This window comes from Electrona antarctica (assembly GCF_951216825.1).
Source record: "Electrona antarctica genome assembly, chromosome: 18".
Classification (NCBI taxonomy): domain Eukaryota; kingdom Metazoa; phylum Chordata; class Actinopteri; order Myctophiformes; family Myctophidae; genus Electrona; species Electrona antarctica.
The window spans coordinates 15,632,082-15,656,239 of record NC_136799.1 but is presented as its reverse complement, the minus strand read 5'-3'; the positions used below and the strand labels follow the sequence as shown (position 1 = coordinate 15,656,239).

The window sequence follows — 24,158 nt, the reverse complement described above, 5'->3', positions numbered from 1 at the left end:
AGTAGGCTTGTTTTGTCAAACTCTCTCTTTCACTCTCTAAAGCTGGGCTCACACTATAGGATAATGAGGCAGATTTATATACAACTGCCAACATTTCCATTTGAGGCTGGTCGGAACTGATTATCTGCCCAAATGATCCTGTAGTGTGAGGATGAGTTTTACAGTTCTAACCTCCTGATTTGCTCAGACACATTGGCCACCATGATAATATCAAACTTGTTTGATATTAAGGATTTAAAGTCTGGATGATTGCATCACTAGTCTGAGTGGAAAGGTGTGAGTCACAGGTGACCACAAAAGCCAAGAGTCCAGTCCCACAAGGAGACAGATGGGAAGTGAATAATACCAAATATGATTACTCTTATATATATATATATTTTTTTTTAACTTTTTTTTTTGTTGTTGCTACGTACAGGCATGTGTGTGCGGACGGGAACCCCTTTTGGTGTTTTAACTAAGCATTATGTTATACTTTAGCTATTGAAAAATAGCAGATCTACAAGCTCATAGCGCATATATGACCTATAAGCTACAAGCTTATAGGTCTGCTATTTTTGAAAAATCGTAAAAATGTGGCACAAATCTTTGAATATAATATTCTTTCAGAGCGAACGTTTTTTTAATTTCGACGTCAGGCCTAAATGGGTTAAGCCATGTTTTGATCACGTCATCACAACAAAACAGTAGGTTACAGTAACCCCGGTTTTTTGACAATTTGGTTTCGAGTGGCATTTTTTGCTACTATTCCGCCGAATAGTTTCGGTGGCCGAATATTGGGTGCATCCCTAAAAAATTGTCTGCATTTTTAAAACTCCTGTAAGTGTGAGCATCAGATCTGCACTCACCTTGAGGTTCTGTCCATCGAAAGGCAGCGAGCCACTGACCAATGTGTAAAGGATGACTCCCAGACTCCAGACGTCCACCTCTGGGCCGTCGTATTTCTTACCCTGGAACAGCTCCGGGGCGGCGTAGGGAGGGGAACCACAGAACGTGTCCAACTTGTTTCCCATAGTGAATTCGTTACTGAAGCCAAAGTCTGCTATCTTTATGTTCATGTCTGCATCCAGCAGCAGGTTCTCTGCCTGGAGACACACAGAGGAGTGCAAGGTCACATTAAATAGTCAGGGGCGGCCTTTTTTATGCCCGTTTCAAGACCAAATATGAGGCCCCCATATATATATATGACAATTATTCTGTTGCTACAGACGTATTGATACAAGTTTGGACTGCTCAATATCGCGCACAGCCATTACTCTTGACAATTACGCAGCAACAACACCTGTCCTCATCCTGTCGTCCCTTCACAATAAAGTTTCTCACCTTTACCTCCCAATGGCGCAAATTTTACCCAGGTTATAGGTGTAGCTTAACATTGTGGGAGAGAGCAAGGCAGCGAGTGAGCGAGAGAGTTACAGCAGCCATAGACAAGACATTATGATACAATAAGTAATTTCAACAGTACGACTCATTTACTGGCGTCTTTGAAAACTTCTTTCCCCAGTGGCTTTCACTGCCAAAGACGACTTTGACAACCTTTTTTGATTTTATTGAATTATGAAAGATCAACGTCTCATTATCATCTGGTAGGCTCCTGGTTTCTATAGCTATTGCTAAACAGGCAATGGACTGGAAACAAGATGGCCGCGTTTGCCATAGACGGACCTCAATGGATTTTTAAAACCCTTTTATCTCGGATTCCATTTCCCAGATATCGTTTTTTGATCAAAACAAGCTTCATTCACGGCTCATAACAAAAGTGTCGCTAAGCGATCCTTCCGCGGGAGGATCACTTAGCAGTTAGCCAACTTCCGGTTAAGACCCAGAGTAATTTTTGCCCATTGAATAAGGCACCTCACTGGGCAGGGAAGGGACTACACACTGAACCAATTCTGGCAGTAAATGAGTGAAATAGAATATAGCCAATGTAGCAAAAGCCAGTACAAATGAATTAAGTGGTCTCTGTGCGTGTGTTCATTTGTCAACTACTAACATTGACCACAAGCAGGGCGGTATGGCTCAAATCAATAAAATCTATTACATTATTTTTGTTATACATTTTTTTTATGTCAAATAATTGATTTCCTCAGTAAGTAGCTGTGCAATAAGCAGGATAGTTAACAGCGAGGCAGTCTTTGAGAAATAAACTTTTTCTGGGTGATTTTAGGTCCTGCATTACCCTTTCAGAGTTTATATCTCAGTAATGACCACTTTGCTTGTTCATTATCCTTTAAATATACTCAAGCAATTAAATATATCGCAGTGCTTAGGAGGGTTTCTGCATCATTGATGGGGGACACATGTTTACTTTATGCTCGTTTAAATGGTTAAAATGGGCCACTTTTTGCAGTGCATCCTATAAAAGTCCTTGAGCAAGATACTCACTGCTTGTTTGTTCACCGTACTGAACATCTAGAGAACCACCATCAGCTAAAAGTCTCATTATGTCAACAGAAAAAAGGAAAGTGCACAAAATCCTCAGTGTTGTTAACCATTCGAATTCTAGCAACCATATTCTGGGGGGAACATTCGCCAAATATAGCAGATCTACGAGATATACAAGATCTACAAGCTCACACGTGTGGCATTGCGTGAGCGTAAGATTATTTTGCTATGTGGGAGTCAGGTTCCAGAAGCATCCGCAGTGATCGTCGTCACGTGGACCAAAAGTGATGAAGTCACGTGGAGCTGCTCGAGAACAACAAAGTGGCCGACAAGTCCGAGCCGCTGTACTGTTAAAACTTTAATGTTCCATTTCCACTTCTCCTTTTCCCATGTGACCATGACACACACACACAGTGCGTACACACATGCTACTCTCAAATCTTTGGCTCATGTTTCTTTCATGTGTGTGTGTGTGTGTGTGTGTGTGTGTGCAGAGAAAAACAGGCTTTGGACAAGCAGCTGCCGGCAAATGGGAGATATATATACTGTACAGACTCTCCACCAACACCACTCCCAGTGACGTGGAGGCCCCTGGCCCACCGAGGCCTAGATAAAAATACCGGAACCATCAATATTAATATGAAGTTGGAAGCTTGGTGTGTACTGCTGGTGCCATTAAAACGACAATAGCTGGTGCGGGGAGAGAGCAGGGGGAAACATGTGAGCAGGTGAGAAGGAAAGAGGATCCACTTACGCTCCTTACACGTGTGACTCACACATGTAGAAACAACCCCCCCCCCCGCCCACCAGCGTCCCCCCCCCCCCCCCCCGCCCACCAGTGGGCTTTATGGAGGTTTATTATAGCGGTTAATACCCGAGAGGTCATCTTTCACTGTGATTATGAGTCAGATAGTGACGCAAAAAAAAAAAGGTATAATGCAGAGCCTTGTGCCATCGGTGCGCGGTAAAACCCTCAGTGTTTTATTTAACAATTTGGTTCCGTTTGTACACTTTCGGGAGTTACAAATGGATACGTTAACACTGTGGGTTTTATTGTGCGCCCTCTAAGTATTACTATCACGTCATACGTACTTTGAGGGTCCACTGAGAATGAAAATTCTTTGTATTTTTTGTTCGTTTTTCTTCTTGGGGTTGGTATTGTAGATGTTACCCTCTTGCCTTAGTATCATCATCATAATCTCTGCCAATGTTTATGACATTCTACAAAATGTTTGTATTCATCAAGTCATATTTGTGAGCATAATGTGGGTTTTATAGTGTTGAAAATCCTACTTAAACTGCATTTTTCGCCCATAATGACATGCCCTTAATAGGGACCCCAAGCGGTTAAAGTGCTTAATCAAAGTGCAGAAGACTCCACGTCTTCTACTCACCTTAAGGTCTCTGTGAACAATGTGCTTCTGGTGGCAGTACTGCACTGCTGATACAATCTGGACACACAAGACAAAGACAAACACACAGAGTTAGTCTAATGTCTCACACTCAGTAGGTTACCAGATGTAGTCAAGACAGAGAGAGGGAAGATAAGACCACACACGGGCTAAATACTAGGGCTGGGCTTGGTATATCGTCAGTCGGGCGATAAAGATGAAATCTCCATATTTCAACTTATGTTCTTTTCATACAGTACATGAATGCCTTTGTCCTTTGTCGCATGGTAAATGATGCATTTAGATAGCGCATTCATCCAAGGCGCTTTACATAGATTGTGCATTACATTCACCCATTCATACACCGATGACAGAGGAAACCATGCAAGGCACCAACCTGCACATGGGGGGCAATTAGGGGTTCAGAGTCTTGCTCAAGGACACTTCGACACTGGCTCTGGGGGGAGCCCGGGTTCGAACAGGCAACCTTGCGGTTCCCATCCCTCCACTCTACCCCTGAGCCACCACCGCCCCTCATCGCATGAGTAGTGAAAATAGTCAAGCTCACAATGTGTAACAAGGTTTTTGCCTAAAGTGACATGCCCAAAATGCGGATGCCAAGACCAAGTAGAAAGTGGTTAGGTCTGTCTGTCCTTTTTATTAATATTTAACCAACAAAAAGCATTACCAAGAACATTTCCGGCCAACAGTGACAATATAAGCAACTATATTATTCCCCTGTGGTTCAACACATGACTTTGTTTGATATTGTATTATTTAAAACCAGTAAGATGCCCTGAGGGCGAGAAGCGACCTCGCCCTAAAGGCCAGAGGTAGAGTTGCTGGACCGCTCCATACAGTATATGCAGATCCAGGTGAGATCCAGGGTTTGATGAGGTCAGATCAACATATGGAATGTCAGAACAGGTCAGCTCCATATATGGAGATCTAAGGGTTTGATGAGGTCAGATCAACATATGGAATTAATTCTGTATTGGCCATATATGGATCGTGTCACGAGGCCTGACGGACACGAGATGCAGGTTTTCATAGTAAACTGCGACCTACAGTAGCAATCAACACACACTGATCGTGTATAGTCAAATATTTTACATTTGGGCAGGTAACTTTGGCGTTCAGAGGGTAAGCCATGTTGACACCAAAGGAATGCGGACCGTGTCGACTCAATGCACAATTCTGACACCAGGGTTAAGCACTGTTCTCTTTGCTAAGGTTAGGGTAAGTGTTTGCTTCGTCTTTTGTTTTTATCTCATCTGCACAAATGAGCAATTTTCTTTCCAACGTTCCTTTTATTTTTGTTTGGTTCTAAAAAGACTTATTCCTGAGTTTTCTATCACTTCAGTTCTGCTTTATAATGATACGACTAAACCAAGGTAGAGAGTTATAGGTCACTTCTCCTTGTACAACTGTTACCAGTGTAACCGTTTCAGAAGATTGTCACATGTCACAACTTCATATGATGACTTCAGCGAATTTACACTTATGTGACTCATCTTTACATTCACCTTTCAATTTAGTTGGTGAGGTGGTGGTGAGTTTTTTTCATTAGCCTTTTCATCTCTCCACCCAAATGAGTCAATTGTTTGTTGTATTTGTTGCATTTTTAATCAGTTGAAAGTCAGGGTTAAAATGTGTTGTCCCATAGGTCCATGGGTCTTGCGGACGGGAAGACATAGATTATGTGATGCGGAAGTGGTTTAGTTTAGACATTTTTCATTACTCAGGATGTCAGTGGTGACAGAGCTGTTCTCAGGTCAGGTCTCTGGGCTGTCTGGAGAGAACAGCCACAAGGCAGAACAGAGTGATGAAATCAGAGCACTGCAGGGGAAAATACTGGGTACCTGTCTAAATTTAGCCCTGGCCTCTTTTTCCTTCATCCTTCCATGGGCGACCAGGTAGTCGAACACCTCTCCTGCAAGAGGAGAGAGGAGAGAGAATGGATGTAAGGGGGAGAGAGAAGGGACATAAGAGTAACTTCAAACCGCAAATATAATAACTTTACAGAAGAACAATCATCATCGAACTCAACTTCCCAAAGCAGCAGCCCTACATAGGGTGTTTACTGACTGTACTGAGGTACTGTAGGAGAATAACTTACAACTGAGTTAGAGCACTGAGGGGGTATGTGTCTTGCTCAAAGTAGGGGGTACAGGGGTGGAAATTCAACCTGGGATCTTCTATGTACAGGGCAGTCTCTCTAGCAAATAGACATGGGGTTTTCAAACGTTATGCCATGGATCCCCAGATCAAGTGATTCTGTCCTAGGGACACCGATATGAAAAGACTAAGCGAGCTGGCCACCCAGAGAAACATATGATATCCCTTCTCATGTGTTGGATTAGAACCCAACACTTTCCCTCTATGCAATATTTGAACTTCTTGCCAGTGAAGCTGTGTCTGTCTCGGAGATGATGATAATAATAATAATGCTGCTTATTCTAAACATGGCGTCCAACATCAGACTGTTTACTTCCCTCAGCCCATGCCGTCTCGTGCCTTCGAGCTCATGCATCCCCCTCCAGCCCAAACGTGACTGTAGTGTACTTTCTCGTGTGCCAACAGAAGCAGAGTGGTCGACCGTCGAAGCGTGGGGGTGCTTGCGCATCTGTGTTAAGTGTGTCCTTTGCGCGTGCACGTGTGTGTACACTTTTTACGTGTCTGTGCATGTATCGAATCGATGCCTTTGTGTGAAGTCTGTCAAGTGCGTGTCAAGTGGCGTGTCAAATGGCGCCGATGGTTGAGAAGTGTGTGTAAATTGTGCATCGAGTATGTGCTAAGAGTGTGACGTGTGTGCAGGCATGTATGCTTAAGTGTATTTACATGTGTAGATAGATACATGTTTCTTGTGTATTCAGGAATGACATGAGGAAAACAGGCAACAACCTGCTCAGGGATATTTTGACCCAAAAACATGGGCAGGATGCAACTACCTAAGGGCCAGCATTCATTGGCAGGAACTATTGTGGGGGTACTTGCCAATTTGTGTGAAGTGAGTGGTGCCTAATGTATTTATATCGGCCACATGACGACGTCTTAAGTCATCATTTAGTGCACAAAAACGAATATTAAAGTCCAGACTTGGCTGGCAAACGGTTTACGTCCTAAGTGCTCTACACAAACATTACAAATCCGATAGACTTGGCTGCCATATGACGTAATCTTCAAAAGCCATGCATTGGAGGGGCTGGTACCCCACCCCCAAAAAAAATAGTAAAAAAAAGATAATAACAAATAAGATAAGAGATAAAATCCTCTATTACAGATCAATATGAAAATAGTACACCAGACAATAAATAGGTCAGATGAAAAAGAACAGGAACAGAAAAGCAACAGGAAGTAAACAATTATAAAAAATAAAAATAAACTCTAGGATGTCCTGACCACAGCAATGCCCTGGCCCTCCTGGGTTTCGCATTCAGGATGTGGGGTTTACATCCGTATGCTATTGTCACTGTATAAAAGCACTAGTACAGTACTCTTGGAGGTCAGTCATCTCCATATTTGGACAGAGACACATAGATTCATGGAATTTATAAGACAGATCAGGTCAGGGTGTTTGTGACGGTCACTCACCTCCACTGGCATACTCCATCACCAAGTACAACGTCCTCTCGGTCTCAATCACCTCAAACAGTTTGACTGAGAGCCAGACAGACAGACAGCAAGTGATGTAGATAGATAAAGAAAGACAGAGACAGACAGAAAAAGGAGTGAGATAAAGACAGAGCGAGTTAGAAACAATTATTCAGGGAAATTCAATTACATCTCAGGGCAGTGATCAATGTTTGACATTTACATTGATCTACAACATTGTAGAACAGTCACAACTTCATGGACATGAATACCTAAAAAATATTAAACGGGAACGAACAGATTTGTCAGAGGACACTTAGGGAGGGAGAGAGAGAGAGATGCAAGTAATTCGTGCTGTGTTTTATTAGAGAGACAGAGACAAAAGTAAAAGATCACCACTGTTTCCGCATCTCAGGGAACAATGTTCACCATCAGAGACCTGCTCCCTCTATAGAGCGTCGCAGTCCCGCCTCCTACCAGGGACCAGGAAATGATTCTCCGTTCATTTTCCTCATAGACATTTCAGAAAGTATTTATTTAAAGACGTTTACGCCGCGGACAAAGCCAACTCGAGTCGTGACAAATCATGACAACAAACACAATTTTTGGGGCCGAAAAAATAATTAGAAAGAAGAAAAAAACGGCAGGTTACAACACTGTCTTTGTTGTTTTTCTTCTTTGTAATTATTTGTTTGGTCCAAAATATTGTTTGTGTTGTCATGAGTTGTCACGACTCGAGTTGGCTTTGTCCGCGGTGTAACCGTCTTTAAATAAATACTTGTTGAAATGTCTATGGGAAAAATGCATTGGGATTCATTTCCTGGTCCATGGTAGGAGGCGGGACTGCGACGCTCTATACAGACTTTTCTTAACTCATAGACTATAGTTTGTTGTATGGCGGTGTCACGCGCTACGGTCTGACACAAATTGAGCTTGTAGATCGGCTATTTTCGGCACGGGACACTCGTATAAATCGGGCTAAGGACTGCATGATGAGCAGCTGAACACTGCTAAATATAGACCAGAGAGAGAGAGAGAAAGCGAGAGAGACACAGGGACAGAATGAGAGAGAAGATCGATAGACATTTTGGGAAGGAGAGAAAGAAAATGAGTGAAAGTGCGAGAAGAACAGAGAGAGAGAGAAAAACGTTTTGACCATCGGCCCGGTAATTATGTCTCTGCACAGGAAACCATGGTGCGTTGTCCCTTCACATAAACCAAACATACCCTCTAGTCGGGTCTGATCTGCCTAGGTGCCGTGTGGCATCATGACAAGTGCACGTGTTTTTATCCACTGTGTTGCGTGTGTTTGTTGTGCTTGTGTTATGGGCTCGTGTCTATATTAATGTTGCAATTAAATGCAGTTTATGCGCATGTAGTACTGTATGTGTGTGATTATGTGCATGCATGCAAGCAAATGTCATCCACTTACCTATATTGGGGTGATTCAAGATCTTCATTATTCTAACTTCTCTGAAAAGCTGAAAAAAGAAAAGAAAAGGCATTAATAATTTACTTGTGATTATATGGACCTCATGATGATGCATTTTCACTACAGGAGATCATTTTACATCATTTTCATGTATCATTCTGTGCAACTCTTCTGATGATTTCCCAGAAATAGTCAGTAATAAAGCACATGTACTGACAATGTGCCATTGTGCCAGGGACTTATGTGCCTGTTTCGATGCATTTAGAAAGACACTCACTCAACTCAGTCTCATTCCCATATGTCATATCTGCCATTTTGGACAACTGACACTTGCTCTTACAAAAACAAGACAAAAAAGGTAAAAGGTAAGTGTTGGTATTATAAAATATTCAGTGTGCTTAATGGTGTGTAGACCCACGTGTCATTCCTTCCTGACCCACTAAATGCCACCTGAAGACCTCTCTCTTATGACTCTCCTACACTGTCTAGTAGTGTCTACTACACCTACTGTCTGTCTCCACCACAGCTGTCCTACTGTGTCTGTCTTACACCATTTCCCTCTCAGCTGTTCTAATGTCTGTCTTTCCTACACCGTCTCCCACTCAGCTGTCCTATTGTCTCGCTATACTGTCCGCCTCTCAGCTTTCATTCTGTCTCCCTTACAGTCTCCCTCTCCCCATACTACCTCTCAGCTTCTTTCATTTTGTTTGTCTCTCCTACACAGTCTCCTCTAAGCTTTCCTACCATCTCTGAACTGCCCACTCTCTGTTAAAAACATTCACACAGTGAAGAATTTCAAATAGCAACCACCCCCCACAAGGGAATGTTTTACAGAAAACCCTGTTCTGCAAAGAGAGCGTATTTGCTTGTCACATCGTTGTGGTGACAACCTGGTGATGTGAATAAAGTTTTAAAGTGTGCTAGCTGTTACCATCCCACCCAAAGTGCTGAGTGATCAGTCAGGGACAAAATACTGTCTTTTGTCTGGCCCAACTGGGAACGAAAAGAACTAAGTGCTACTTAATATTGATCCCTTTAACTACATTCTCTACGTGTCCTCCCCCACTCTCCATCTCTACCTCTCCATGTGCCTCTCCATCTCTACCTCTCCATGTGCCTCCATCTCTGATCCCTCTCCATCTCTACCTCTCCATGTGCCTCCATCTCTGATCCCTCTTCATTTCTCTCTGAGCATCTTTACAATTCCCTTTAATTCTCTCTCCCTCATACCATCACTAGTCACTACTAACCACCCCTCCCACACTGCTCCCCCCCCCCCCCCCCTCATACCATCACTAGTCACTACTAACCACCCCTCCCACGCTACTCTCCCTCTCCTCATACCATCACTAGTCACTACTAACCACCCCTCCCAAGCTACTCTCCCTCTCCTCATACCATCACTAGTCACTACTAACCACCCCTCCCACGCTACTCTCCCTCTCCTCATACCATCACTAGTCACTACTAACCACCCCTCCCACGCTACTCTCCCTCTCCTCATACCATCACTAGTCACTACTAACCACCCCTCCCACGCTACTCTCCCTCTCCTCATACCATCACTAGTCACTACTAACCACCCCTCCCACGCTACTCTCCCTCTCCTCATACCATCACTAGTCACTACTAACCACCCCTCCCACGCTACTCTCCCTCTCCTCACTGCTCCCCCCCCCCTCATACCATCACTACTAACCACCCCTCCCACGCTACTCTCCCTCTCCTCACTGCTCCCCCCCCCCCCCCCCCCCCCCCCATCTACATAAAAATATAAAAGGCATCAATCTTTCATGGAGTGAGAATAGGGGCTGATGCTTCTTGCGTGCTAGTTGAATTTCTGATGGTCTGCAGCTGCAGAACACGGACACAAACGGATATTTAGAAAAAGCCTGCCACGTGATGAAATGCACAGAGGTCCACATTAGACAGCCTCATATCAAATAATATCAAACTCTTTTTCTTCCAAACTAATGTTATTATTATTACATTGTAGACAATACTCTGTGTGAGGTGTGTGGGTTTATGTTCATGTAAATGTACACACATTCATGTACGGGATTGCATGGGTCTGACTTTGTTGGCATAAATGTGGTACGTGTGTGTATGTTCGTGTATCGACCTACATAGCCATGCACGGGCAAAATGTTGTGACGTACTAATCATGTGAACACCCTGCTGGGAGAAGGAAATGATTTGGCATGAGTGGCAAGGAATGTATACTTCTCTTAACCCATTCAGGCCTGACATCGAAATTTAAAAAAAAAAGTTTTCTAAATCATGACAATTTTCGGAAAGATTTGAGGCACATTTTAACGATTTTTCAAAAATAGCAGACCTACAAGTTCATAGCGCGCCACTCGGTGGCGCGCTATGAGCTTGTAGATCTGCTATTTTTCAATAGCTAAATTATAACATAATGTTTAAAACACCAAAAGGGGTTCCCGCCCAAAATGGGTTAATGGTTAATGTGGTTAAACGCTAACGTGACATGGATGCGTTCCAGGTCTCAATGGATTAATCTCAATGTTAATAGTCATGTTTGTTTATGTTAAAGTGAGTCCAATAAAAGTTACCAACTATTTTCTGTTAACCAACTTTAATGTTTTCCACAAAAGGTAAAAAACTACTGAACTCACATGGCAGATTAATTTGTCAGCTCCCCCAAAATAATCACATTTGAACTAGGGAGCCGGCCCGCCACCCTGATAAGCACATGGAATGTAGGAGTTGAAGCATTCCATTTTCTTTTACTTGGTTCCACAGATAAATAGTGAAAATAGCAGATCTACAAGCTCACAATGCCTCTCAATGCAAGGCATTGTGAGCTTGTAGATCGGCTACCCCCCACCCCCTCCGAAAAAATACAAATAAAAAATAAAATCTCATACTTTTGTGCACAGCTCTGAACTATGATTAATAGACAAAATGCCTTTTCATCAATCTGAGATAAAACGTCCATACTGAGAAATGCAGAAATGTGTACTCTACTGTACAGTAAATATACCACACACAATATTGGCTCTTGGAGTAAACAGCTTTCAGTCACCCTGTGCCACGCCTTACCACCAGAACCTGTATTCCTTCCTGTGTCACGTGTCATCCTCTCTACCCTTTCTCTGTCCTCGTGACCGCCTGATAAATTATAAATGCACTATATGTTTAAGGATGCTGTCCCCTGACTCCACTCTAACCCCGGACCCCATTTCTAGGACTAGACACGGTGCAGAGGGCTAACAAATGAGATGAGAAAAAAAAGACGTTATTCCATAATTAGGCAATATACAAGAAATGTAAGGTAATGGCTACAGTGAGTACACTCCTCCTCTACAAAGAACTAGATGACACAAATAAGAATAATATGAAGGGCGCTCAAATAAATCATTAAATGATACACTGCTTTGTACTAAAATAAGAAATCTGTAGGATCAATAATGTCAGTCATGTAACATTTAAAACGCCTCTAAATGCCATGGTTCACTTCAGAACCCCAGCTCCATGTGTCAACTATGACAGTTCATCTACCATCATCAGCAAGACAGCGTCTGGTTAATTAAAGGGTTAATTAAAATAGCCATCATTGTCAGGGGCCTTTGATGTAATCAACCTTTTGAGAGATGCCATGGTAACAAATGGGGCCAGGACTCTGTCTGCTTACCCAGGAGGAGGAGGAGGAGGGGAGAGGAAGAAAAAGAAGACGAGGAGATGTTTTAGCCTGAGATTGAGGTCTACCTCACTGTCATTACCCTGCGCCCGTACTACAGCTCTGCCCATCATTATAATCTAAATACTCTCCCTGCTGTTAGAGAAAGTATAGAGGAATAAATCGCAGCTTGTTTTGACTGTGACAGTGGAAGCCCTATCATTGCTGCTTAACCAGGACAGGACAGTTTCGTCTTTGTCCCCCGTATCTGTATTCACCGTGGAAACCCACCGTGGATACTAGTGAGGAACAGTCTAAGTCATGGGTTATATTCCCAGGGTAGCTTGGCAACAGGGTCCATCCATCTTCAACCGCTTATCTGTAGTTGGGTCGCGGGGGCAACAGCTCCACCAGAGAGCTCCAGACATTAGAGCAACATTAGTAACTTCCTCCTGGGAGATCCCGAGGCGTTCCAAGGCCAGTGAGTCGATGTAATCCCTCCATCTGCGCCTTGGTCTGCCCCGAGGTCTCCTCCCAGTGGGACGTGCATCGAGGACCTCCCTAGGGAGACGCTCGAGAGGCATCCTAACCAGATGCCCAAACCACCTAAGCTGGCTCCCTTCCAGGCGACGAAGTAGCGGCTCTACTCCGAGTCTCCCTCGCGTGACTGAACTTCTCACCCTATCTCTAAGGGAGATGCCAACCACCCGTCGGAGAAAATTCATTTCGGCCGCTTGTATTCGCAACCTTATTCTTTCGGTCATGACCCACACTTCATGACCCTAGGTGAGAGTAAGAACGAAGATTGCTCGGTAGACAGAGTGCTTTGCTCAACTCTCTTTTCGTCACAACAGTGTGGTACAGCGACTGCAATACCGCCCCTGCCGCTCCGATTCTCCGGCCGATCTCCTTCTCCGTCCCCTCACTCGTGAACCCGAGATACTTAAACTCCTTCACCTAGGGTAATGCCTTATTCCCTACTTGGACTGCACAATCCACCCGTTTCCTGCTGAGAACCATGGTCTCAGATTTGGAGACGCTGATCCTCATCCCAGCCGCCGTACACTTGGCTGCGGACACAGCTCTCGCTTTGGGTGTACAGAGTTGGCAACAGGGTTCCATTAGTAATCGATAAGCCCTAATTGATAAGCTTAAATCTATAACTCCTATATATACACTTCTTCATACGATAAATGGACCTACAAGCTGAGGCTCCCACCTTCATGAGGCGCTGTGTTGTGAGGTTATTACAGTTCTGAAATAGATCTATTTTTTAAATTTTTAAACAAAATGGACAATTTGGATAGGAATGGCATTTCTCTTTTTGCTAAATTGAAAAACACTATTTATTTAATTCAGTCTGACCCCACTGGCCATACAAATTAATGGCCATTCCAGAAGAGGAATATCACATATTGGGGATATGAAAAGCAGTTAATCAAACCCTGCAAATATTAAGATCTGGCTAAAGTCTCTCTAGAAGCGTTAATATTCCAAACGAGAGGCATGCTGAATTCAGAAATGAAGACAGAACATTTGGTCAAAACCATGGAGAGTTCCCTAGATTAGGAGATACGAGCCATTCTTTCTGAGGAAGTGAACGGAAGTGAACGGCAGTGCGCATGCGCAAATAAAAAAGCCCTAAAGATGTGTATACATGTCCAAGGCCACCTGCGGTTTTATAAGAAAAGAGGTGTATACACGTCCAAGGCCTTAATTGTGTTAAATTCCCAATTCATTACGGATTATACAAAAGGTCAGTATGGTATGTCTCTGACTCCCTGGGATGTCTACCTACCTGACACCACAGGTCAAGAACACAATCAAACGATAACAAATACTGGCAAATACCAAGACTAGGTCTGCTCTTTTGAAAGTTGAAACTTTCAGCTCCATCCGAGTGGAAAAACACAGGATGAGAGTGATTCACCAACACAACTGTCAGGAGGCCCAGGATGTGAATCGACCCTACGGGGGACGAGTAGTGTGATGAAACCCTCCGAGTCACATCACTGCAGTGAAACACAGATCTCCAACACGTCATATTTTATGCTGATTAGCATGCAGCAGACACCTTCAGGCCAAATGACACAATGTCAGTTTGGTTTAGGAGACCACAGATGAGACATCTCCACTCTTAATGAGTTGACACGTAGGTTTTTAATAACCACAGTCCACCAAGTAGACTGATAGATCAACAAGCCAAGATATGAGTCTGTGGAGATAATAATCACGGGTAGATCAATACAATCACATAGTCATCATGAACGAACGTGTGTTCGATATAATAATTATTTAGATATCTATCAAGCATCAACATTAAATTGTTTCCCTTTCATTTAGGGGTGATTTGTAATGTTTGATCTTCACCAGGCCTGCATTGTTCACAATCATATACAGTATATTGTGTAGAACTTTTCTTCCCCCTCCATGTTCAAAAGGAGAACAGAATTACATGGAAAAGAGGATATGTGGCTAGAATTTACTAATGACTTCCTCCTTTGACGTGTAGACATCAGATTCTGTAGTAGAATAAAATATAGTTCTGATTCTAGTAGAAGTAAATATATTTCTGACCACACTTCCTAAATGGCTTCTTGTGAGATGGATGTAACGTTTATCAATATTATGATTACAATATCTTTTGCAATTCATTATGCTGTGTTTACAACAGAATGACAGACCATAAACATTATAATGTAACAACACAGTAAATCCTGTGTTAGTGTATCCATTTGTAACTTAGAGCACACAAATGGATTTAATTGTGATTACCGTACTAGTCTCGTACTAGGTATTTAAGAACTGTTACTGAACTTTGGTCACTGGTCAGTTTATGAAACAGGAAATGGTTGAGGAGAGGGAGGGGGAGATGAGGCAGGGAGTTTCAGAACTCTGAAGCGTATTGGGAACTACTGTGTTTACATTTAATCAAGACTTAACAGCATGCTCTATTTCTTCAACCTTTACCCTGATAGACTAAAGAGACGGTCTGCCGGTAAAAAGAAGAGCACAAAGGAGGGAACAGAGTGAGAATAGAAGAAAGGGAGAGTAAAAGAAGATTACATATAGGGACAGTGACAGATGTGAGAGGATTCAGGATTGATATCAACTCTTCCAACTATTAAGGAGATGCTGAAAATAAACACAATGGTGTCAGATGGACCTCACAGGTAGCCAGAATCACTGCAGGAAGCAGCAGAGAGGAGCCGACAGATGAGAAGGGAGACAAACACAATGTCCAAGATTTGATCCTTTGAGACGTATTTGAGCCTGAACAAAAGTGCAGCATTGCACTGAGATTGACAGGCTAAACAGTGGCCCTGCGAAACAGGGACAGCATGGCGCCACCACCAACGCCAAGTCAGGTTTAAATTAACACTCCAAAGTTTTACTGTGTAGGGTTCAATCCCCCTCGATGTTCAGAGGGGGAAGCATGGCGCCAACGCCACCAACACTACTAAGGGCTAGTGGTCACATTTCCTGTGTGAGTCAGAGTGTTGACTACAGAACTGACAGAGTTTGGGGTTCAATTCATTGGATAGCTAAAATGAGTAGACTGTGACTCTAAAGGTTGCGATCACACTGGATGAATGAAGCGCCAGCTGCAAAGCGTACCACTTTGCCTGGACAGTGCAAACTGCAACAATTAATCAGTTGCTATAAAATGGCATCTTCCAATGTTCTTTCTTTGGTTTGTGGCTCCGGGAAGCACCTCCCTATTAGATTCTGTTTGTGTTTGGTCAGAATGCCTAAAATGTTGCCAGGTTACGCACTGAAGTGACTTTGACATGCTTCAGTCTCAAGTTGAACCAAGTTCATGCTTGACCACTTCAAATGCACAGCAGAAAATGGAAATTACCGTTTCCTCTACTGCTTGCCAATGTGATCAGCGCCCAAGACTGCCAGAGTTGTCTGTGTAGCTCAATGGAATAAGAATGGAAATAGCATGAGGGTTGAGGGTTCTATTCCTTGCATGCCTCAGTGGATTGACTCTAAAGACAAGCTACTTTCTGTCATCACAAAGAACTTAGACAGAGTGAGAGCCTAAATATAGAAGAACTGGAAAGGCAGAGGAACTTTAAAGATATCCATTTGTGGAAAATACTTTTAATAAAACATACTCCATGTCCCTTTGACTAAAAATAATAATTGAAACACCTCAAAGCCATAGCAAATAAAATAGCATGTAGCTGACAAATCCTGTCCTCAAAGAGGAAAGACAAAAGCCTAGATAAAAAAATGACAATGCCCAAGCATGAAGTAGAGCGCCTTGTCTTTAAATAGCTCTGGTAGCATTGCACTTTGTATATTTTAAGACTTCAAAACAATATCTCTTATCATTATATAAGTATAGGACAAAACATGGCTGATTTCAGAAGTGCACACAGAATTCAAATATAATTCATTCTGTGACATGAGGCTATATTTAGACAAAAATAATCGCTAAGAATCTTGTTTTTCTCTATGGCAGTTTCAGTAACAACTGACTGATTTCAGCCGAGCAGGTCACAAAGTAATGACGCCCCCCCAGAACAACACGGCCTGCCGACAAAGAGCCTGACGCCTTTTGTTTTTGTGAACAGGCTCCTGTCATGACTCAGCTTAGCAGTGACGGCCAGCCCCACACGGCCCAAGGCCCCACACACACACACACACACACACACACACACACACAAAGAACCCACAATCAATGGTGCTTTGGAAAAACTGATGGAAACTGCCACCGACCACTGAGCAAAAGAGAGAGAGGGAAGTAGAGAGAGGGAGAAGCAGTGAGGTGCTTAGTGGGGAGACTCCGTTGCAGGGAAACAGAGAGACAGCAGGAGCAGTATAAAGGGAAGGAAAGAGAGTAAAACAGACAGCGAGTCAGCAAGAAAGGAGACAAAACGACAAAGTAAAAGACAGAGAGAGAACGCGAAAGAGAGGGAGGCAGCCAGCAGGCTCAGTGTGTCCCGGTCCATGTTCTGGTTGTCTGATTAACACAAGCCCCCTCCAGCGCAGCAAGGAGTCAATAGTACTGATCTGCTCTGTGACCAGTGCAAGGTACACAGTAATAGTACTGATCTGCTCTGTGACCAGTGCAAGGTACACAGCCAAAAGACAACCCCAATGATCCCTATTTCTTCCGTCTCGCAGTTGTTGAACTTGAAATGTTAAAGAAAACCACTTTCTTGAACTGACCCTCTGGTTCTGACACACACATCACATTTATTATCACAGCTGATCTTTATCATCTTTACCTATCAAAATACCCTTACTGCAATTTCTAGTTTATTTATGTAGCAAAGTCCACAACGCATGCGTGTTCATTTGCTTAATTATACTCTGTCCGTCGTACACCTGCCGAAAATAGACAATCCACAAGCTGTGAGCTTGTATGTGTGCCATTTTCAGCGAGTGACACTGTCGTACGGCAAAAGGGTATAATTTGCCGTATGTATACTGGTTTTTCTCAGAGATGCCCTGCGTCACATCTCACATGCACACATGCTGTCCTCCCAGAATGTGAGGACAGAGGACAACGTGAGGACGGTTTGTGCATTTATAAGTTAAATTTATCCCAGCATGAACAGGAAGGGAGGGATGGGGTGAATTACCTTTTGCAGACTATTTGGGTTCAGTTGTGTCTTGTCTATTATCTTAATCGCCACCTGTGGAGAGAGAAAAGACATTTGAAACAGAGATAATTGAACGGAACCATTCAGAACACTGGAATAGAGAGTAAAATAGGATGGAACAGAGCGGAACAGAACAGAAGAATTTTAGGCATTTTGCTGACGCTCGAGTGTACAGGACAGGTATAGTACAGTAGGGACATGGTTTTGTTCAAGGACACTTCAGAATGGAATAGACATGGGGAAAATAGAAAGGAAAAGTTTAGTAGGGCCGTCCAAAATATATTTGGGACAGCCCGATATTCCCTGTACCTTCCGAGGAAGTATCAATACACATTTTCAATTAGCCAATGAAAACCAGGCTTTTTGCAGTGAGATTGTTTGAGATTGATCTCTGCAGACTCAGAGGCCAGCACATTATGGCAAATGCAGTAAGCCATGTCTCCAATCACATTGTCCAAAACACATGGTAGCTTGGAAATCTTGTCTGTGTAAGACTATGAAATGGCAACTAGAAGGAAGTTGTATTGTAGTTAATAAAGAATGTAGAAAATATTCTTCTGTGAAGCTCCTAGTTAGTTACACAAACAGTGCTCTTAAATACTTTTTACATACATAAAATATCTGCCGCTGCAGTGACAAGGAAATTTAAGTCAAAGTCATTTAGAATGTGAAACATGTACTGTTGACATAGTTGCATGTAAAATAATGTTATTCAGCCAATCTCTGAGTTACACTAACATTGATCTTGTGAAGCAGTTTGCACTTCAAGGTACATAGAAGTATTTTAAAGATTGTCATGTTCATTTTGCCAAAGGGGACAACTAGGCCCAGACAGTCACTTCCACACTAGCTTAAACACCCACAAGCAGCCAGTGGCAGATTACAGTGGATTGAAAGCTGACACTCTTCATCAGCTCTGTGTGCACACATGACATGATTATGCAGCATCCAAATATTGAAATTATGTCCCAATATCAACCTGCCAAACAACCATTTGAATATTCGGGGACAGCCCAACCAAATAAGATTATTTTCCAAGCAAAACTGTAGTTAAGCCATCACAAGAAATTGAGCCTTCACTGTGACATCGACACACCAGTAGTCTGGCATGACGTCAAACTATTGGACGCCTACGCAAGTAGCTGCTCTGAAGTGTGTGGGTGTACAGTACACGCTACACGGTGTCTTATATTTATTTTTTTCCCCCTCCCCTCTTTTCCTCCTTTCTTCTCTCTCTTCTAATTTATCCACCTTTTTGTGTTTGTGTTTTTTTTGCTTTTTTCTGTAGTTTTTCTTCCCCCTCTCTTTTCTCTAGCATTGTCTCTGCATTGGGGAAGAGTGGGTGGGTACAATGGGGTGGATGGGAGGGAAATGAGGGGTGTCTATATCTATGTATCACAAATGTATATGTACATGTATATGTATATGAACAAGGACCCCACATAGGAGGGGGAAAAAAATTAAAAAACCCAATAATAAAATATATATATATATATTTTTTTTAAATAAAAGGCTTCCACTCAAATTAAATTGATTGTTAACCTCAGAATTAAGAGAAGATTCCGGGTCAGAAATCATCATCACCGGTCTAAGTCTAAATCAAGTCTCCTTTGCTAGAAAAACAAATCTGTTGTATGTGGTAATTAGGAACAAACAGCCATTGACTATCATGGCTGGGTGTTCCTGCGTTGATCCGTTATGACTGACATTCAGCGGCCTCACACAACAAAATATTGATGTCACAAATATTTCAAGAATACAAAGAATATTCTTTGTATGGTTTGATGAAGAGCATTGAAAAACACCAACTAAAAATACCAACAAACAATATAACACAAAGTAAATACCAGTAGAAAAAGCCAGTCTCACACAGACACAGACACAGACGACACAGACAGACAGACAGACAGACAGACAGACAGACAGACAGACAGACAGACAGGCACGCACGCACGCTGGCAAGCACGGCTAATATTAGATCAGGATTTTTTTGAATTGACATCAGGTCTAAATGTGTTAAAAAGAAAACTGTCTTAACTGTTCCCAAGCAGGTAGGAAAAGTAACAATAGTAACGTGAATGTTAACATCTCAAACCCAGAATTTTGCAATAAACTGTTCATTTTATTGCAAAATTGTTAATTTTCTCCATCTGCTCATGGACCACATGGACACTTAATTTAAGAGTGTAAATGTTAACATTCAGGTTTTTAAAGCTTAGAAATAGTTCTGCAGCACACTCCCCTCTGCCTTCCATCTCACCTCTCGGCCTGTGAGGATGTGTCGGGCCAATTTGACCTTAGCAAAGTTGCCCTTGCCGATGGTTTTCAGCAGCCGGTAGTTGCCGACGTGGGGCTGTTGAGGTTCGTCGGCCCCCGAGCTACGGGATCGAACCCCGGAGCGAACCGATCGTGTGCTGATCTCCTGGCGGCCATTGCTGTGAGATGTGTGCTGAGGACAGACAAGAAGTTAGAGATGTGAGGCATGATGTTGACTAGATCTGCTCCAAAAATACTACGTACTGTAGCCATTTTGCAGACAAGGTCATTACTTGAAGATTGTTGTTCAATATTTCTGAAGCACAACAATGTTTATCAGTATATAAAAATGCCATCTTGTCAATCAAGAACTTAAAGTACCCGTTATGCTTTCAAATAAAGTAAACTGTGACTTGTTTCTTAATTGAAAAATGGTCAGAACCGTCAGATCATCAACCATCTAATACCATCTAAATGTAATTACCTGGAATACCAACTACACTTGTCTCTAAAGGAAACTTGATTCACTTCATTCAATAGCAGTTTATGGAATTTGACACTAGTAACATTGACACACTCTTAGCATAAGTACATAGCGATAACAGGACCTTACACACAGAGGATCAGGAGAGAGCAATTACAGCAGACAGATACTGTAATACACATACATGCACTACTATTACACAGATAATTGAGTTTACACACAAAAACATATAGGCCACACTGACTCATAATGATGCCGGACGTTACACATCTCTTAACATTAATTCAAGCAAAACCATCTGATATTTATAGTAGTATGGCACACCAAGAAAAGGCATAAAGTAGACCGAATATTCTCAGCACAAGATTTACAGTACAGCACTAGGGCATAAGAAGACAGTGAAGTGAGATGGAAATATTTCTGAAGGTTAAAGTCTGCAGTGTCTGCACTGTTCTCAGGTCACACATCACCGGCATTGTCCACATTTTGATCCAACTGATTGAAGAAAATGTTTGTGTTTAAGTGATTGTGTTAATGAGAACTGATCACGTGACAAATAAATGTGACTTTAAAATGTCTCATGAGGCCATGAAAATGTTTTGTTTACATTCGTAATTTCGTCACAACTGTGTTAATTAAAATAAATAAATAGGGTAGGTACCCTCACAAAAACATGCAGTAATGCTGGTCTCTAAAACTGCCTCGCCCTGGCCAGCAGTTGGAATAACGTGTTCCTTCCACGCGCTATGTCCAACCAGGGAAACTCCCCCCTGTTAGGTGTAAAGGAGCGACTTGAACACTCATGCATGAAGGAAGAATGAGTTCAAGTCTGTTGCTCTCCCCAGGTTGGCGGAGGGTGTGTAGAGCCCAGGATCACGTTAGATAATTGATACAGGGGTGAAAAATGGGTTATAAAATCGTGGGATAAAAAAATAAAATAAATAAAACCAACCTCTAAGACTATAAGCGCAACTTATGAAATTCGAAAATAATACTATTTTCCTTATACCCATACACAGTCTTTAAGACTTTGAGTAGAGAGTGTGCATTCATTCCCATTTTTCCCGGTGACTTCCATCATCACCCACCCTCTACCACTTCCTCTGAATTCCCTGTGGGTTTACTCACAAAGCTGGGATGCTTCCATTCAGACTGAGAGCCTGTCATGTTCCTACAGCTGCATTCATGTCAGGAAACAACCTGGTCGTTACTGTAGACTAGAAGCTTTCTTCCTTGATCAGTGTGCATCGACTGACAGTGGTACTGGGAATCCTCTCGGTCAAATGAGGAGGGGATAAACTAGTGGTCCTCAATCTCAATGTGGGATCCAGGCCAGGGACCCCCAGGGGCAACTCCAAAGGGGCTCCCCAGCTAAATGACGAACAGTTCAAATACTTATGGCCCATTTTATTTTTAGGATATTCGAAAATAGGACGCGATTGTAAGGCGTGGTGAGCTTGCAAATGTGCCATTTTTAAAAAGAAAATCACAAATGTTCTCTTATAGGAGTCCCCCTCGCATATATTCTATTCAAATGGGGGTAAAATACATATACATTTGGGGGCCCTTGTCATGAAAATAAGTTAAAGAACCACAGTACTAGGATGTAGCTACTAGCTACCAGTACCAATAGTCTATCCCCCATCTCTGCACTAAATAGGTTTTGTTTTGAGTTTGTAAAGTAAAAACAAAACTCGTTGTTTGTATTGACCACCTAAATTGGATTTACGAGACGGGATGTTGATCCACATCAAGATTGCCATGAATTTGTCTTCAGTTTGAACATTTGGACGCTCATCTCATGGTGTCCACTCAGGAAACAGCCTGGTAGTAGTCGCTCATGGATTTATTTCCCAAAGCTTTTACTCCCAGAAACTAGACTTGGGAAATAAATCTGACTTGGGGGGGGGGGGGGGGGGGTCCTACTTGGTAAAGAGGGATGGGTGGGACAAACTAAAAGTCCATATGTGGAAACGACTGAAACCCCAGACTGACACATCGGAAAACCAGTAGCGAGCCCGATTCTTTTTTTTCCTTTTTTTACAAGTCCTGTTGCCAACCGGGTTAGCCAACCAGTACCAGCAGGCAGAATTATTGTAGTTTCTGTACAAGGCTGGGGCCTCCTGTGTATCCTGGCTGGCCTGGCACACACACACAGACGCATTCAACAATTGAACACAAAGTTAATGACTTTGTTATTGGATGTGTTTTGGATATTTAGTTTCCAGTTCGCCGTGCGGGCAGGGCGATCACAGGGCGTGTTTGACGTAGAGGATATGAGTGTTTACGAGTTGGTAACAATGTTTCACCCCCCCTGTGAACCCACAGCGAAACACCGAAATCACACAAGACAACACAAGTACTTCTCCACCAGAGTTAATAATAACCATATTACGGTAGATCACGAACACAAAGCAAAGTGTAATGCCATTATTTTTTTACTACTTACGCTTTCCGTCGACTTTTCGTTGACCGTTGGCAGGATAGGTTTTGTTGACATTGTTGGGTTTTTAATCCGTTAAAGACTTTACTGTCCTTTTTGTAAATGTCGCACCACCTTCAACTAATGGAATATGTTCCTCCGAAAACCATTCAGGCTTCTCGCAAAGAAAGAGTCTCCACATTGATCGATATACAAAAACTCCCAACAAGACAGACGTGTTATCAGCCCCGATATCCTTTAGATTTGTTTGTGATCGAAAAGTTGTACTAGATATCCTAACGATCAGTATTTACATGGCGTAGCTATACCGTACATGGCCTGCGTTCAACTAAAGGCAAGCACAGGCAGACAAAAATCACTGTCCGTTGGGGTTGCAAGTAAAAAAAAAATGTGACGGCGGCGTTAGCCGCTTCCGAAAATCTCCTCTGGTTTTACAATCAAAACTATCTGTAACAACACGTCATGGCGTCCGCTGTCACCCGTCGATATTTTAACAGAGATTCAAAGCTTCGAGACCCAGAAAAGACTTGCTGTCGGCTCCGTTTCCTCCATCTCCGGCCCAGAACACTGAAAGCTGGTGGTGGTGTTTTAGGTGGGACCAAAATGGCTCCTCAGACAGAGGCTGGAGTTGGATTAGAGTCAACTCAACACCGCATACGGTACTTTTTTGCCTTTACTTGTTGTGAGTTTAGCATTATGCCTGTCTTAAGTAAATGTAGGCTAATATAACTTACACTAAGTTGGAAATGATGTTAAACTGTAAAGGTGTATATATATATATATATATATATATATATATATATATATTACAGTAACATAATTTCTAACTTATTGTAAGTTATATTACCCTAATTAAAATAGAAAATAACATGTATACATAGCCTACCATACTGGATTTCTCATACCATTAAT

The 24,158-nt window shown here is 42.5% G+C and overlaps 1 protein-coding gene across 15 annotated transcripts in view; it reads right to left on the bottom strand.

Moving 5' to 3' along the window:
* mark3a (MAP/microtubule affinity-regulating kinase 3a) overlaps positions 1-23,880 on the bottom strand; it is a 44,247-nt gene extending 20,367 nt beyond the window's left edge. For 13 of the 15 annotated variants that reach the window (XR_013792313.1, XR_013792314.1, XR_013792315.1 and 10 more), the window contains exons 1-8: positions 23,253-23,880; positions 20,324-20,512; positions 18,043-18,096; positions 8,800-8,848; positions 7,368-7,433; positions 5,636-5,706; positions 3,777-3,833; positions 846-1,082 (exon numbers count right to left, since the gene is read on the bottom strand). Coding sequence is in view for 11 of the 15 variants with exons in the window: in XM_079528587.1 (XP_079384713.1) it covers positions 846-1,082; positions 3,777-3,833; positions 5,636-5,706; positions 7,368-7,433; positions 8,800-8,848; positions 18,043-18,096; positions 20,324-20,512; positions 23,253-23,303 (774 nt within the window). In the remaining 4 variants the exon portion in view is untranslated. The remainder of the gene's footprint in view (positions 1-845; positions 1,083-3,776; positions 3,834-5,635; positions 5,707-7,367; positions 7,434-8,799; positions 8,849-18,042; positions 18,097-20,323; positions 20,513-23,252) is intronic. The other 2 variants (XM_079528591.1, XM_079528593.1) reach the window with 1 other exon arrangement.
* Positions 23,881-24,158: the final 278 nt, after the last annotated feature.